The 15,080-nt window shown below is 28.0% G+C and overlaps 1 protein-coding gene across 1 annotated transcript in view; it reads right to left on the bottom strand.

Annotated features, from left to right (window-relative positions):
- Nucleotides 1-2,041: 2,041 nt before the first annotated feature.
- The window catches only part of LOC101241145 (WD repeat-containing protein 88), a 35,997-nt gene continuing 22,958 nt past the window's right edge, over nt 2,042-15,080 (bottom strand). The window contains exons 7-12 of the mRNA XM_065819190.1: nt 14,656-14,769; nt 14,503-14,573; nt 11,814-11,896; nt 5,934-6,002; nt 5,736-5,828; nt 2,042-2,192 (exon numbers count right to left, since the gene is read on the bottom strand). Of these exons, the coding sequence (XP_065675262.1) occupies nt 2,079-2,192; nt 5,736-5,828; nt 5,934-6,002; nt 11,814-11,896; nt 14,503-14,573; nt 14,656-14,769 (544 nt within the window). The 3' untranslated portion in view covers nt 2,042-2,078. The remainder of the gene's footprint in view (nt 2,193-5,735; nt 5,829-5,933; nt 6,003-11,813; nt 11,897-14,502; nt 14,574-14,655; nt 14,770-15,080) is intronic.

Here is a 15,080-nt window from a genome sequence, read left to right as displayed (position 1 = left end):
ACACTGATTACTTATCAAGACTTATTGTTTTCCAACTAGAACCTCTTGAGTATTGCAGAGTTAAATTTGATCTTTATATATGACTAACAAAATTGTACATAAGCTTGTTGATTTACCATTATCTAATTTTTTTACTTTTTCCAGTTCGAAATATTTTACAAGAAGTCATTCACTAAAATTTTCTCCTCGTAATAGATACATTAATGATACTAGAAGATTTTTTTTTACAGCGAAAGAATCATTATAGTATGGAACTCACTTCCTGACCACATAGTGAACTCGTCTCATTCTCACTGTCAGCATTCAAATCGAATTTAAAAAAGTATGATTTAAAATGCCACGCAATCTACTAACTTGGTAATTTCACACTTACTCATATTGAATTTTCTTTTTTTTTTGGTGTTACATAAGAGTAATTTAGTAATTACCTGTCTCACCATTTTGTATATTTTTCAAATACAAATAAAAAAATGACCAGAAATAATGATTACGTATTCTATGATTTGTTTTTACTAAATTCTGACCCAGTGGGCACGCGTTGTCCGGAGGTTGGCCGTAAAACGTTTTCTGGACGTCCCCCGGAAAACGCATGCCCATTGGGGAGCCTAAGTATTTATATACATGCTGAGTGGCTAAGTATAAGCATACTTATGATAAGCTTATGCTTATAAGCGTTATGGTTTTTTAACATGCAACTTAAACATACTGTTTAAAGCCGAAAACTTTGCGTCCTCTAAGATGGCAAGCTGAATAAGCGCGAATTGGCATAAGTGCGAAGAGTTGCAAAAACTGGCATTAGTGCGAACTGGCATTTGTGCAAATTGGCATAAGTGCGCCGAACAAGTTTGCAAACATTAGCATAAGTGCGCCGAACAAATTTGCAAACATTGGCATAAGAACGAAGCAGTTACAAAAGCAGGCATAAGTGCGCCGAATGAAATTGCAAATATTTGCATAAGTGCAAATTAGTATTTCACACCTATGCCAATGTTTACAAATTTATTCGGCGCACTTATGCCAGTTCGTATTTATGCCGATTTCTGTAACTGCTTCGCACTTATACCAATACTCGCAAATTTGTTAGGCGCAATTATGCCAGTTTGCACTAGTGCCAGTTTTTGCAACTGCTCCGCACTTATGCAAGTTCGCACTTATTTCAATGTTTGCAAATTCTTTTGGCGCACTTATGCCAGTTCGCACTAGTGCCAGTTTTTGTAACTGCTTTGCACTTATGCCAGTTCTCACTTATGAAATTCGCGCTTATTCAGTTGTCCCGGATAATGTTCAACACTTTATAACTTCTTATTGTAAAACATCAATTAAAAAAAAAAAGAAAAAAAAAGGGGGATGGGCTTATTGATTTTTTTTCTGGTTATGTTTTTATATAATATCTTGAACTTTAATAAGTATTTTAGAAAATTGAAAAAGATTTAAAAAGAAATGTGCAAGCGAAAGGATTTAAAAAATATGCTAAATCAAAATTAAGGGGATATTGCCGCAATGGAATTTTCAAGTATAAATTAAATTGTAAAACTTGATATAATTTTTAACATTACGTAATTTGAGTTGGATAAATGCATACACTTTCGTTCACATTTTCTTATTAAAAAAAATGCAGCAACGTCATTAACTCGGTTTTAATGGCTGACATGAGTTCTGCGCAAACATGCACGAATGAGTAACGGCAACAGCAGCATTAAAATAAAGAGATATTAAGAGATGATAACAACATTAAAATTTTATCTAAAAATTTCTTTTTTACTTAAGATATTTTAGTAACATACAATGTTAATATATATAACATACAGTGTAAATATGCCTTTAAATGTCTCCATGAATAAAAATTATCATATATGTATGTATGTATGTATGTATGTATATATATATATATATATATATATATATATATATATATATATATATATATATATATATATATATATATATGTATGTATATATATACACACACACACATTATATATACATATATATACACACACACACACATATATATATATATATATATATATATATATATATATATATATATATATATATATATATGATACAGATAGTATCTAATTATCATAATACATTTTCAATTTGGCTTCCAGTCTACAAAATACACAGTGCTTTATAGAATCCTGATCCTGAGCTTGTGAAATTGAGAACTGTTTCCCACATTTATGACACTAAATAAAAATAGTTTTTTAAACTTTACAAAAATAATCAACCAAAATAAAAAACAATAACTTATAGTAACGTTTTAAAAAAAAAAATTATAAGTTTATATTAAAAAAAACCTTGATATGTTTATATTTACATTACTAAAAAGTTTTCTAATTTAAACTGTAATACTAACAGTACAATGTTGCAACAAGAAGTTTGCAACAGTGCAATGTTGCAACAAGAAGTATGCAACAGCATGTACAACATAAAAAACAAAAAAATAAAGATTACATAGTATAAAATCTTATAAGACACCTATGCTTTCTATAAGTAAAGCACCTATGCTTTTTTGTTAAAATTGTTTTATGCGAGTTTTTTTAATGCTAACTTTAAATATTGTTTCTTCAGAGCATTTAACAAAATCAAGATTCATACAAAGTATGAATCTTGCTTTTGTTAAAAAAAATCATGATTGATACTTTGTGCTTTTGTTAAAAAAAAATTAAGATTAAAAATCTTCATGGTTTAGTCAAAAAATCTAACTAATCAAAATAAAGTCAAAAAGGCAACAAAAAAAAATAATTTTTTTTTTTCAGAGTATATAAATGGAAAGAGCTGTGTGATGTGCAGTTTTAGCATTGTTGCTGAAAGAGTGAGATTTGTACATTTTAGAGTGGAAGAATGAATTTGTGCATTTTAGGGTAGATAACAAAAACCCTGCAATAATTATGCTTGATAGTATTACTGTTCAGAACTTGAGGTCTTTGAAGATGGTTGCACAAAAATGATTGTCTGAGGAATAGTTAAACTTGCCACAATGCTGCAAAAAATAAACAAAGATACCTTTAATATAAATGAAGGTTTTTATGACATCTTAAAATTATTAAAGTACCTTCACAAAAATAGTTATCTTTGAGATAACTATCCATATACTACACCACTAGAGAGAGTAATAAAGTTATAGTTATGAAGTATCTGTAAAAAAATGGTTGTTCAATATCCAATTATATCTTCAACTTGATTTTAAAGCTGCTATTACCACGGGCAACTTGTGAGCTCTTGGTATATATTTGTTTATATAGTGGCTTAAGGTGCATTCACTTCAGGTAAACTTTTACGTAGCAATACCAAGGCTTATACCTGAGTATGAACATTAGCTCATAATAACTGATAAACGCTTCTGCAACTAATTACACTACCTTGTGTTTATATAAAACCATTTATTTCTGCTTCATTAAAGATATCAATTATTGATAAATTGCCAAGGTTGGGGTCAAATACATTTGAACAATGACAAATACATTAATTCTAGATTTACAAATACAAATTAAAATACAAATATATGCCATTGGCAATTTCCAAATACAAATACAAATATTTGTACTTAGAAAATGCTGAATATTGTACTCTAGGTTGAGAAAAAGTACAAAAAAATTTTTGAGATAAAACTGATAAAATGGTATAATAAAAAAAAAAATTAAATTAAGTCCTCTAACAAATATTCCTTAAAAACAAAAGTTTAGTTTATCTTAGTGTTAAAAATGAAAAAAAATCGAAAACTAACATCTTGGTTTTTTCCACACAAAAAAACACCGGTTAACCTTGTACATGGAATTGAAAATACATTTCAATAAAATGCAAATATTTAATAAATTTTTTAATCAAATACAAAACAAATTTAAATATGCCAATTTAGCCTATTTTTACCAAATACAAAACATATTTAAGCAACAACCATATTTTTTGGGAATGTATTCTGCTGCTGAGATGCTAATCAAAATTTGTTTAGTAGAGATTGTCTTAAAGATAACTAAGGGACATACTTAAAAACAATATCATTGTCTAAGATTCATGACAGCTGTTTTTTATAGATTGGTGTAGCAATTGTTGTGTATACATAGGATTTGCCCAATCCAACCCAGTCCAAGAGAAGAGCCTTGTTAAAACAGCTGTCTTCATCCAGAAGCATTCAGTCATTGTAAATGTTCAGAACCACTACCACGTTACCAGAAAGCATTAGGTTACTACACATTTTAAGAATGATAAACCAACAGTTTAAAAATATCCCACTAGACAACCTTCTGGCTAAAAAATTTGATCATAATATAATCATAACTAAAATAATTCTCATAGAGCTACCATTACTGCGTCACAGAGAAAAGAATTACCTTAATAAGCATAGTCACTTGAATAAAAAAATCACCTGAAAGAAAAGTTTTATTAAAGCTTGTCGAGAAAAGATACATTGAGGATACTATGACGGAGACTGCAAAAGTTGGGGACTACTATGACGGAGACTACAACGATGCATACTTAAAAACTGATGCAATGCTACTGGCGATTGTCTTTGAGAAATTTAAAGATAAATCACAATACCATACAAACCATCAAAAAAAGATTGAACTCAATATTGAACTGCTTACTTACATCACTCTGCAAGAAAGATCCAAGTGGTGGAATCACAATGGTATCAAAAAAGGTGGAACAGCTGGAAAATGTATATAGATGCTAGTGACTCATTAGTTGGGCCACAATCTAACCACTGCTTAATTGTGATAATGGACATAAGACAATATTCAATGCCACAAAAAATAGAAAGTTATACAACTTGAAATGAGTGTAACTTGTATCCACAGAACTAAAATGTTCTGACAAAAAGCATAGATATAGATATAGAAAGCATAGCTACCTTCAACTAAATAATGAGATAAGGAAAAAGCCTACTTCCAAGTTTGAGAAAGAGATGAGCCCCTAAGTGCCGAGACAAGTCACATTCACATCTTAAATAAACATTAGAAAAAAAGTTTAGAGCTAGCTAAACTTCTCCAAAACAAATTATTTATTGAAGTATTAACCAAATAAACTTACAACATAACCCTAACTTTGAAGTGAATAACCCTGAAGTAGCACAAAACAATGTTTAAACAAAGTCAAAAGATATATTTTGTGATTAGTATTGAGTTTTGCCACAAAATATTTTCTATGAGTAAAATACAAGTCAAAAATTTAAGATCACTATTCAAAAATGAGTGATCTCAAATTAAAGTTTTGTCTACTCTTTTACTTAGCCTCAAGGTACAACACTTTAAATCAAAAAAGCACAGTACCCTAAATAAAAGTACATCACCAGGTTATATCCTATGGCTGCATTGCAAGGACGCAAAAAATAACTTATTTTAATAAATCTCTTATTATAAAACATATTTCATATTTTTTTAATTTTGTTGGTTATTATATAATTTTAACTTCATATATTAATGCTTCATTAAAAACATTTTTATAACTTTATTTGGTATGAACCCATTACTAAAAGAAATAAAGCTGTTTTTGAAAAGCACACACACATTTTTTTAATACCTTGAATTAATTCTGTTTAAAATTTTTAAAGCCTATAATTTTAAAAGCTCTTGATTTACTCCAGGCAAAAGAAAATTAAGCAAAATAAATAAAAATCACAAGTTATATACATATAAATACAAGCAAAGGAATAAAAAAACTTGACTAATAACCAAAATAATAACCAATATTTAAAAAATTTTTTTTTTTTATAGAAAGCAATAACTAACTTGTAATGATAACAATCCAATATTTTTCTTATTTTGTATGATGACAGGTATTTCATCACTATTTTCAAGGTTCCAATAACGTACCGAACCATCCTAAAATTATGTTTTCAAATTTTAAGAAAAGCTCACATATATAAACTGTTTTTATATTAAAAAAATATATATATAGATATTAGTAAAAAAAAAAATAAAGAATACCTTTGATGAAGATATAACGCACTGCTCACTTTCTGAAAAATCACAATCTGTTACCCATCCTGTGTGACCCTAAAATAAAATAATTTTCTAAAATCAAACCTGTTACCCATCCAGTGTGACCCCCTAAAATTAAATACAAAATCTTTGAAAATTTATACTCAATTTATAAAATTTATACTTTTTGAAATAAAATATTATTATCATTCAACTACAGACTTTTTTTTTTACAGGTCATTGAATGAATGAAAATATCATATTCTTTGTGACAGGTCATAGCGTTGAATGAATGAAAATATCATATTCTTTGTGACAGGTCATAGCGTTGAATGAATGAAAATATCATACTCTTTGTGACAGATCATAACGTTAAATGAATGAAAATATCATATTATTTGTGACAGGTCATAGCGCTGAATGAATGAAAATATCATACTCTTTGTGACAGGTCATAGCGTTAAATGAATGAAAATATCATATTCTTTGTGACAAGTAAACAGGACTTCTTTTAATGTACACCACTACAACTTGTCAAAATAAAAACTTCATTTATTTTGTTTCGCTATTTCAACAATACAGACATTATTCTTAAACTTCGAGTTTAAGGTTAAACATGCTAGGAGTAATTAAGTCACTAAGCTTATACTATAGCTTCTCTCAAATTTGAGCTTGGGTTTTGTTCAGAAACTTTTGCTTTTAATTTCACCTAACAGATTTGATAGGGTGAACTGCCCTGCAACAGGACAAAAACAATAATTAAATTTATTGGAAGCATATCTTGATAATTTTTGATTAATGGCAAGTTGGCCCGTTAAGCATGAAAATAATCAAATATTCTTATTTAAAACCAACTAGAGACATTGTACTTTAAAATTTCCAAATAATTTGTGGAATCAACAGTCTCACCTTGTTATTAAAATACTATTATTTAAGTATATAATTTGTTGTTATTCAATATTATATATAAACACTGTAGAAATACACTGACATAGGCTGTAAATTAAATCAAAAAATCATTGTCCTACAGGGCAATCAAGAAATATTGGTAAATCTAGGTAAAAAAATACAAATCTCTTAAAGAACAAAATGTAATTTTATTTGCAGTAATCAATTATGTAAAGATTTCTAGAAGTTTAGGAATATTTTAGTGCAAAAATTTTAAATAGTTAAAAGAAATAGGATGCCTGATACAGTAAATATTTCAATTTAACCTAAATGAAAAAATAGAAAACATAATTTTAAATGAGGGTTTGGAACTTATGCACATATTGGCGAATACATGCGCATACCATTCAAAAGTTATGCGCATAATATGTATATGATGCACATACAAATTTAACAGATGAGTGGTATGTGAAATTAATTAAATATTGTCAAATATAGAAGAAAATGTTTTTTAAATCAAAAGCAAGTTTTAAATTAAAACTTTTTATCAACTGAAAAATTATTTTTTTTAATAAAAGAAATAATTTTTCAGTTGATTTTCTGTAATTAATTTTATTAGTAAATATTTCAAATTATTTTCATGATTTTTAAACGGATTGCTATATCACAAAACTTAACAATTTAATTTATTTTTGTATTACATTTGCTCATTTATAATTTCTTCACACTCAAACCCGCTAAGAACCTTCCTCTAAAATGCAGTCATTTTTGTTGTTTGTATCCAACAAACCCTATTGGTATATATGAAAACTAATTTTTTTACGCGCTTGTTTGTCAAGCGATTTCTCAATCATGAATTAATAAATCAAAAAATTGACCAAGTTCTCGCTGCTGTTGCTGACGAACATATCATTTCAACAATAGATTTTGCAACTTCAAAGACTGCTGAATATTTATGACGACCAACAATGTTCAAATAATTCTTTGCACATATTTTAAAAATTGTCTCTTTTCTTTTTTCTGTCAGTGTTGTCATTTCTGCAACAAATTCAATCATTTCACTTTCAACTTTTTCAGCAATTGTTGGATTTATTTTAGAGGCTAATTCTGAAATTGAACTAATTATACCAGCCTTATCCTATCCAAAGTAGAATCCTTCTGCAGCATACTTTGGTGTCAGCATATAGGCAATTCCCATTTTTGAGGTGATAAGGAATCACTATTTCCTAAATAATTTCCTTATTTGCAAATTTCTTGTATATTTCACCAAGATAATAATACATCAAAGCTAATGAAGCATCATCATTTTCAAGTCTTCCAATGATGTAAGAAGGATATTCAATATCTTTCACAAGTTTTGCCAAACTAACCCAGAAAGCATTTGATTTAATTAGCGTCAAAACAATGGCCAAATTAGATTTTCTCAGCGTCTTTGATGGTCTTTGAACTTTCAGCAGTACTCAAAATATCCTAAACAAGAAGATTTCATTATTGGAGCGTTGTCAGTGATAATGCTTCTGAACTTTTGTGGGCCGAGAGTTTCGATTACTTCAATGATGGCACCAGCAACAGCTGCAGCATTTTGAATTATGCCCAACGCGTTGATAGAAGTATAGAAAAATGGTTTTGTATTTGGTGCCTTGATACAAAAATTTACTATATGATTGCCACCAATATTTGTCCACACTTCACTGACGAGCATTAAATTTTCAGATGATTTGAGAATTTCTTCCAGTTTAGCGGAGCATCCTGCATACTTTTTATCAAGAAGCGAACCTGACAGCGCTTTTGCGCACGGTATTGATGGTGCATACGATGGATTTAATCAAATCCTTAAAAGCTTCAGATTCAACAAGACAAAAAGATATTTCAGTTCAGAAAAAGAAATTTGCTAATTTCATATCGATTTCTTTTTTACAATTAATAACTTAAATTATTTTTTTTTAAATGCACTTTTATAATTAATAACTTAAAGTTATTAATTATAAAAGTGCGTTCATAAAAGTGATTTAATAGTGGAAGTAAAAGTTGTTAACTTTTAATTCCACAATTAAAACTGATGATTTTTTTGTTTCAAAAGCATATTAATGAAAAATTTCATGAAAACTAGAATTAAAATTCGTTTTTTTGTCTGGCTGTCTAGTCAAAACAATTTAACAGTTTTTAATGATAGAGCAGCCGTGGCGCAGTGGTTAGAGTTCTGGCTCAGAACCCAGAGGTCCGATGCCAGCTCCAGCCATATAAGCGACATTGGTACGGAAGGAGGCGTGAACTTCTTGTTAAATGCTCTCCCGCGGTGCTCTGTGATAAGACCGTAAGGACTTCTGGGAGCACCTAAAATAACTACAAATAAAAAAAAAAAAAAAAAAATATTTAAAATTGAAAAAAAGTTATGCGCATAATTATGCAAATACATGCGCACAATTTATCAGCGAATATCTGCAATTACAAATTTTTCCAAACCCTATTTTAAATATAAACATTATGCAGGTCAAAACTTTCAATAAATGTATGTAACTTTCAATAAATATAAATAACTATAAAAAACAAATAAAAACAACATATTTGATTTAAATGAAACAAGAATCAAATTTATGAAATAAGTTATATATATATATATATATTATAGGTTATAAATATACATATATAGCCACGATGTTAACGATGAATAAGTTGGATATATATATATACATAAGTTATTAATATATACTATAGAGCAACTTCAATTTGTTGATAAAATTCCACCCGGAAGTTTATAAACAGTTCTGGCAAATCCGATTCTGGCTGAAATTCAAATTCAAAATTTAATTACGAACATATATAAAATAGAAAAAAAACAGACTTTTTTCTTTTATTTTATTAACACTTTATTCTGTTTAAATGGCCATAGGAATTTTTATTTTTCCTCTAGCTACATTACCAAAATTGTATTATATTGTAAAAAACAGCACCTATTTATAAGTTTGTTTACAAAAAAAAAAAAATTTTTTTGTTTCCAGAATTTTTATCATAGGTAGTTTTTGGTTTAATTCAAATTACTTCAAGTAATATTAAAAGCTCAAATTTTTTTTGCATATTAATAATCAGAATTAAACTTAGCATAAAATAGTGTTTGTAAAATGTAATCTCCAAGATCTTTTAAATTGAAAGTTGAGATTAGTATTTGTTGCAAAACTTAGAAGTGATGAGTTTTCTATAAGTTTTACTTCTTTAACTTAGTCTAGTAACTTTAGACATTTGATTACTAACAAGAAAAAGTGTTTTAGAAGACTACTTATTTGTAGCAACGCAAATGAAATTTTAAATACTTTGTCTTAGCATTGTTATATTGATAAAAGTGTCTGGACCCATAAAATACAGATTAATCTCATTTATTTAAGGACTTGCAAAATACAGGAAAATAATATAAACTCATAATGCATTACTTCAAACAGATGTTACATATGATTTTTTTCAGATATAATTACGTCTAGAGGAAAATCTTACAGATGTTATTGAACTCTAAGGAAAATTCCCAGATGCTTTCAGAGCAACAATTTCCTATAAAAAAATTGTTGCAACTTTTTCTCCACATTAGTTCGGGTGTAATGGCTGCCATGAGTTTTGTGCAAACACGAATAAGCATGAAGTTGATCATTATATAACATGATGTATAAATGGGGCTGTTTAAAATAGGAGTATAGGGGTTGTTATGTTAGGGTGCATCAAACCAGTGCCGTACCCAGCAATAGTTTGGGTGGTACCGATCCAAAAAAAAAAAGTTAGGGCCTCCTTGCTAAATAATCTCCCCTCTCCGGTCAGGTCTAGTTATGATGTGTTTTGCAGTGCGCATTTTACGTACAAAATCATGATTTCACCTATATGTACTGCAATTTACATTTAACAAAATCTTTAATCATTTGGAATATTTATATTTGTTTTTTGATATTGTTTATGCGAGATTTATTTAAACTAAATTAATTATTGTAAAAATAATGTTAACCCCATTAATTTTTTGATTTAAATACACAGATAAATTTTCTTTTTGATAAAAAACTTAAACTGAGTATGGCTTTAAAAATTATAAATTTAACTTTGAAGGAATGTAAAATAGTTTGCAATGCTTTTTAAAGAAATAATTATTTCCTTTTTATTTATTTGCAAACTAGTTTATTACACAAAAATATTAAGATTTTACAAAAGTCTCCATCAATTTAATTGTGTAAAAGCAACCATAAAACATCATTATTTGTTGTAAGAAAGAAGAATTGTTATTGTTTAAAAGTTATTGTTTAAAAAATTTTTTTCACAAATGAAATTAAATCTTTTACTTTCTCATTCAAATTTTGTTATAGCTATTGTTTAAAAGAACGTAATGCAGTGTAAAATATACTAACAATGCAATTTAAACTTTAACAATATAAAAATCATTCTATAAATTCACCTAAATAAAATACCATATTATATAAAAAATATAAATACGTTGATAAAATTTACACTATAATTATAGTTATAAAACATAATGCAGGGCTAACAAAAAATTTTTTAACGTGTTCATTTACTTTTATTTAATGTTGGATTTTATTAACATTTAAATTTATAACTTAATGAATTTTTATTTGGCACATTTTTTTGTGCTCATACCGGTCAAACAGTATGGAATTATGTCTGGATATAGTACTGCAAACACCACCTACTTTCAAAAAAAGACCTATACTTAAAAATTTTTATTGGTGCTCAAAAGTAACTCTTTAAATATCTCTAAATTCAAACAAAATTTTAAAAAATGTTATTGGATTTACAGGGGCCACCTCAAGCCTGAACTTTGCAAAGAGACCCTAAATGCCAAAATGAAATTTTTTTTATAAGTATGTCATGTTGGGTCTCAAAAAAAGCAAAATTTTATTTTTTTATAAAAGAAAACATAATTTGTACAATATATTATGGTGATTAATTATTACATATAATTTACTTATAAACTTTTACAGACTTTTAACATTACAATTATAACAAAAATACCCCTAAAGAAAATTTTTTGCAAGCATTGTTGACATCCCAAACAATGAGTGATTCATCATATGATGCGCTAACAACTGTTGACCCTATAAAGATGATTTTTTTAGTTTATAAACAAATTTAAAGCTATTATAATCTTCTGTCAACAAAAGATATCAATAAAAAGAAGTTTATTTTGAAAAATTTAATTAAAAAAAAATATATATAATAAATATTTATAGTGTCTAAAGTAATTCAACTTGTTTCTCCGCGCAGCGGCCTTGTTCGTCAAGGTTCGTGTTTCGGAGTTATAGAGTTGAGAGAGGGTTATAACTACTATTAAGTAGCCTCCTCATCTGTAGTGGCTTTATCGGCCTTGAGGAGGTGAATAACAAAAAAAAAAAAAAAAAAAAAAAAAATTCTATTTGCTGACAACTTTATACTCCTGATTAAAAGTCTTCTCTTTTTGATTGCTTAGAACAGGTGATCTGGAATCTGATCTCACATCTGTAACAGTTTGGGGATTGCAGTGGCTTGTGAATTTTAACTCCGACAAGTTATTATATGCAAACAACTACCACAATATTGTCTACATTTATATTAATGAATGGCAATGCTCTCACTGAGCCCTCTTTACATCTTCTTGGATTATTGCTCAATACTGACCTCTCATGGAAACCATATATACAATTGATTGCCAAGTTAGCATTGTGCTTGCTATTATCTTACTCCTGATTCCATTCTCTACCTCTACAAATCTCTTATTCACTTCTGTATGAAATATTGTTTCTGTATTTGGATCCTTTGGAACTTTGTTGGGAGTGAATTAGAAATATATATATATATATATATATATATATATATATATATATATATATATATATATATATATATATATATATATATATATATATATTAGTAGAAAATCACTTAACAAAAATTTTTTCCATTTGACACTGTGTTTCATCAACAAAGATTCATCAGAAAAACAAAAAAAACAAAAAAAAAAAATATTATAACATTTCAAAATCCATTTCACAAAATTTTTAAAACTCACCGGTCAATTAATTTTTATTGTTTTTTTGAAAAGGTGCCCTTGCAAAAGTTTAGAAACAGCTGAATTTGGACTATTATCTATTTCTATAAAGCTGAAATATTTACTAAAACTTTCAAAATTTACAATTTTTTAATAAAATAGTTTCAATAAAAAAGTTAGTATTTGGTATCATATCCATTTGCCTTTAAAACAGCATCACAGCGACAAGGCATCGAATCAACTAAATGAGACATCGAATCAACTAATGAGAACATCCTGAGGAATATTATACCAACATTCTTTAATCAAACCAAATAAGTTGTCTTTGTTGGTTGATTTTCTACCAACTAATTGCCTGTCAATGTACTCTCAAAGATCCTCAATGGGATTGAGATCTGGGCTCTGTAAAGGCCATTCAAGAACGTTGACTTTTTTTGATTGAAAATATTCCTTAAGAGATCTGGCACAATGCTTTGGGTCATCATCTTGTTGAAAGATCCAATTACGATTCATTTTGTCCTTTGCATGGGGCAGCATAATGCTCTTCATTATGTCTAAATAAACTCTCTGGTCCATAATACCTTCTATGCGATGAATGGGACCCAGGTTGTCACGAATAAAACACCCCCAAACCATAATATTTCCTCCTCCATGTTTAACAGTAGGTAACTGATATTTTGGATTGAATCTGTCTCCTATTGGACGTCTGACATATCTAATTCCGTCACTATTGAATAGCATAAACTTTGATTCATCAGAGAAAAGGACTTTTGACCAATCATTAACTGTCCAACTGAGATGATCTCTCGCAAATTTTATTCTGATTCTTAAATTTCTCGCAGATATAAAAGGCTTCTTAACTGGACGGCGACCATACACATTATTTTGTCGTAATTGACGTTTAGTTATATCAACACTACAGTTTGTGCAGCAAGTTCGACAGCAGTCATGCGAGGATTATTCTTGCAAAACCTTACTAATAATCTATCAGCCTTTTCAGTTGTAACTTTAGGTCTTCCAGAGCAAGGCTTGCTTTCAATAGTTTTGTGCTGACAAAACCTTTTCATTATGTGACATATTCCTGATTTAGAAACATTGTAAAGTTCAGAAATCCTTCTGTAAGTCATTTTTTTCCCCACAGCTTTTATAATGAATTTCTTTATTTCATCTGAAACTTCCTTAGCCTTTCCCATGCTTTTAAAATATCACTACATAATTGAATTATAAAACTTCACAAATAATTTCTCAATTAGTTATACTTCATTGCTTTTGAAATATCTCAAGTTAATTCAAATAATAAATTTCAGAAAAATTTGACCTTTTATAATGCTTTTGTTTACAAAAACCTGATATAATTGCGGGTTATTATACTGTTTCTAAACTTTTGCACGGAAGTCTTTTCAAAAAAACAATAAAAATTAATTGATTGGTGAGTTTTAAAAATTTTGTGAAATGGATTTTGAATTGTTATAATATAGAGCACATTCTGTAAAAATTCCAGGTTATTCGAGAAAGTTTGTGAAAAGTTATGCGTTAAAAACTGAAAAAAAGTAGGTGTTTCTAAACTTTTGCAAGCTACTGTATATATATATATATATATATATATATATATATATATATATATATATATATATATATATATATATATATATATATATATATATATAATGAGCTCACCATCTCTTGAAATTCTGCATGCACTCACTGAACCTTCATGGCCATTGGAAAGATATGTTGGACCATGTTTTCTAAAAATTTAATTTTAATTAGGTCTGAACCAAAAAAGCAAATCGTAAAAAAAGCATAAAAATTGTAAGTATTAAAAACAACCTGTAAGTTCCAGCATTCACATCCCATAAGCAAATTGTTTTATCCCAAGATGACGTACAAACTCTTCGTTCATCTGCAGAAATATCACAGGAAGAAACCATATTTAGATGACCTCTGAAAAAAAATTTTTTTTCAAATTTAAATACTTGATTTAAATAAGTATTACTAAAATCAAAATTAGAATTTTAAATTTTTTTATTATGAATATTTTCTAATATTTTTTTACACCTATATTTAATGTTTTCAGTCAACAAACAAATTTTGAAGTTTATTTATTTATTATTTAATATTTGGAGTACATTAGAAACATAAGAGTACTCAGAAGTAATTACTTTAAAGTAATTAATGAATATTATTTTGAGTAATTAAGTAAAAAATTTAATTTTTTATTTAATTACTCAAAATAATATTCATATAAAAGAACA

The sequence above is a fragment of the Hydra vulgaris genome, chromosome 15, assembly GCF_038396675.1.
Source record: "Hydra vulgaris chromosome 15, alternate assembly HydraT2T_AEP".
NCBI classification, from domain to species: Eukaryota; Metazoa; Cnidaria; class Hydrozoa; order Anthoathecata; family Hydridae; genus Hydra; species Hydra vulgaris.
The sequence above is the reverse complement of the archived record's forward strand: the minus strand, read 5'-3'. Positions and strand labels throughout refer to the sequence as shown.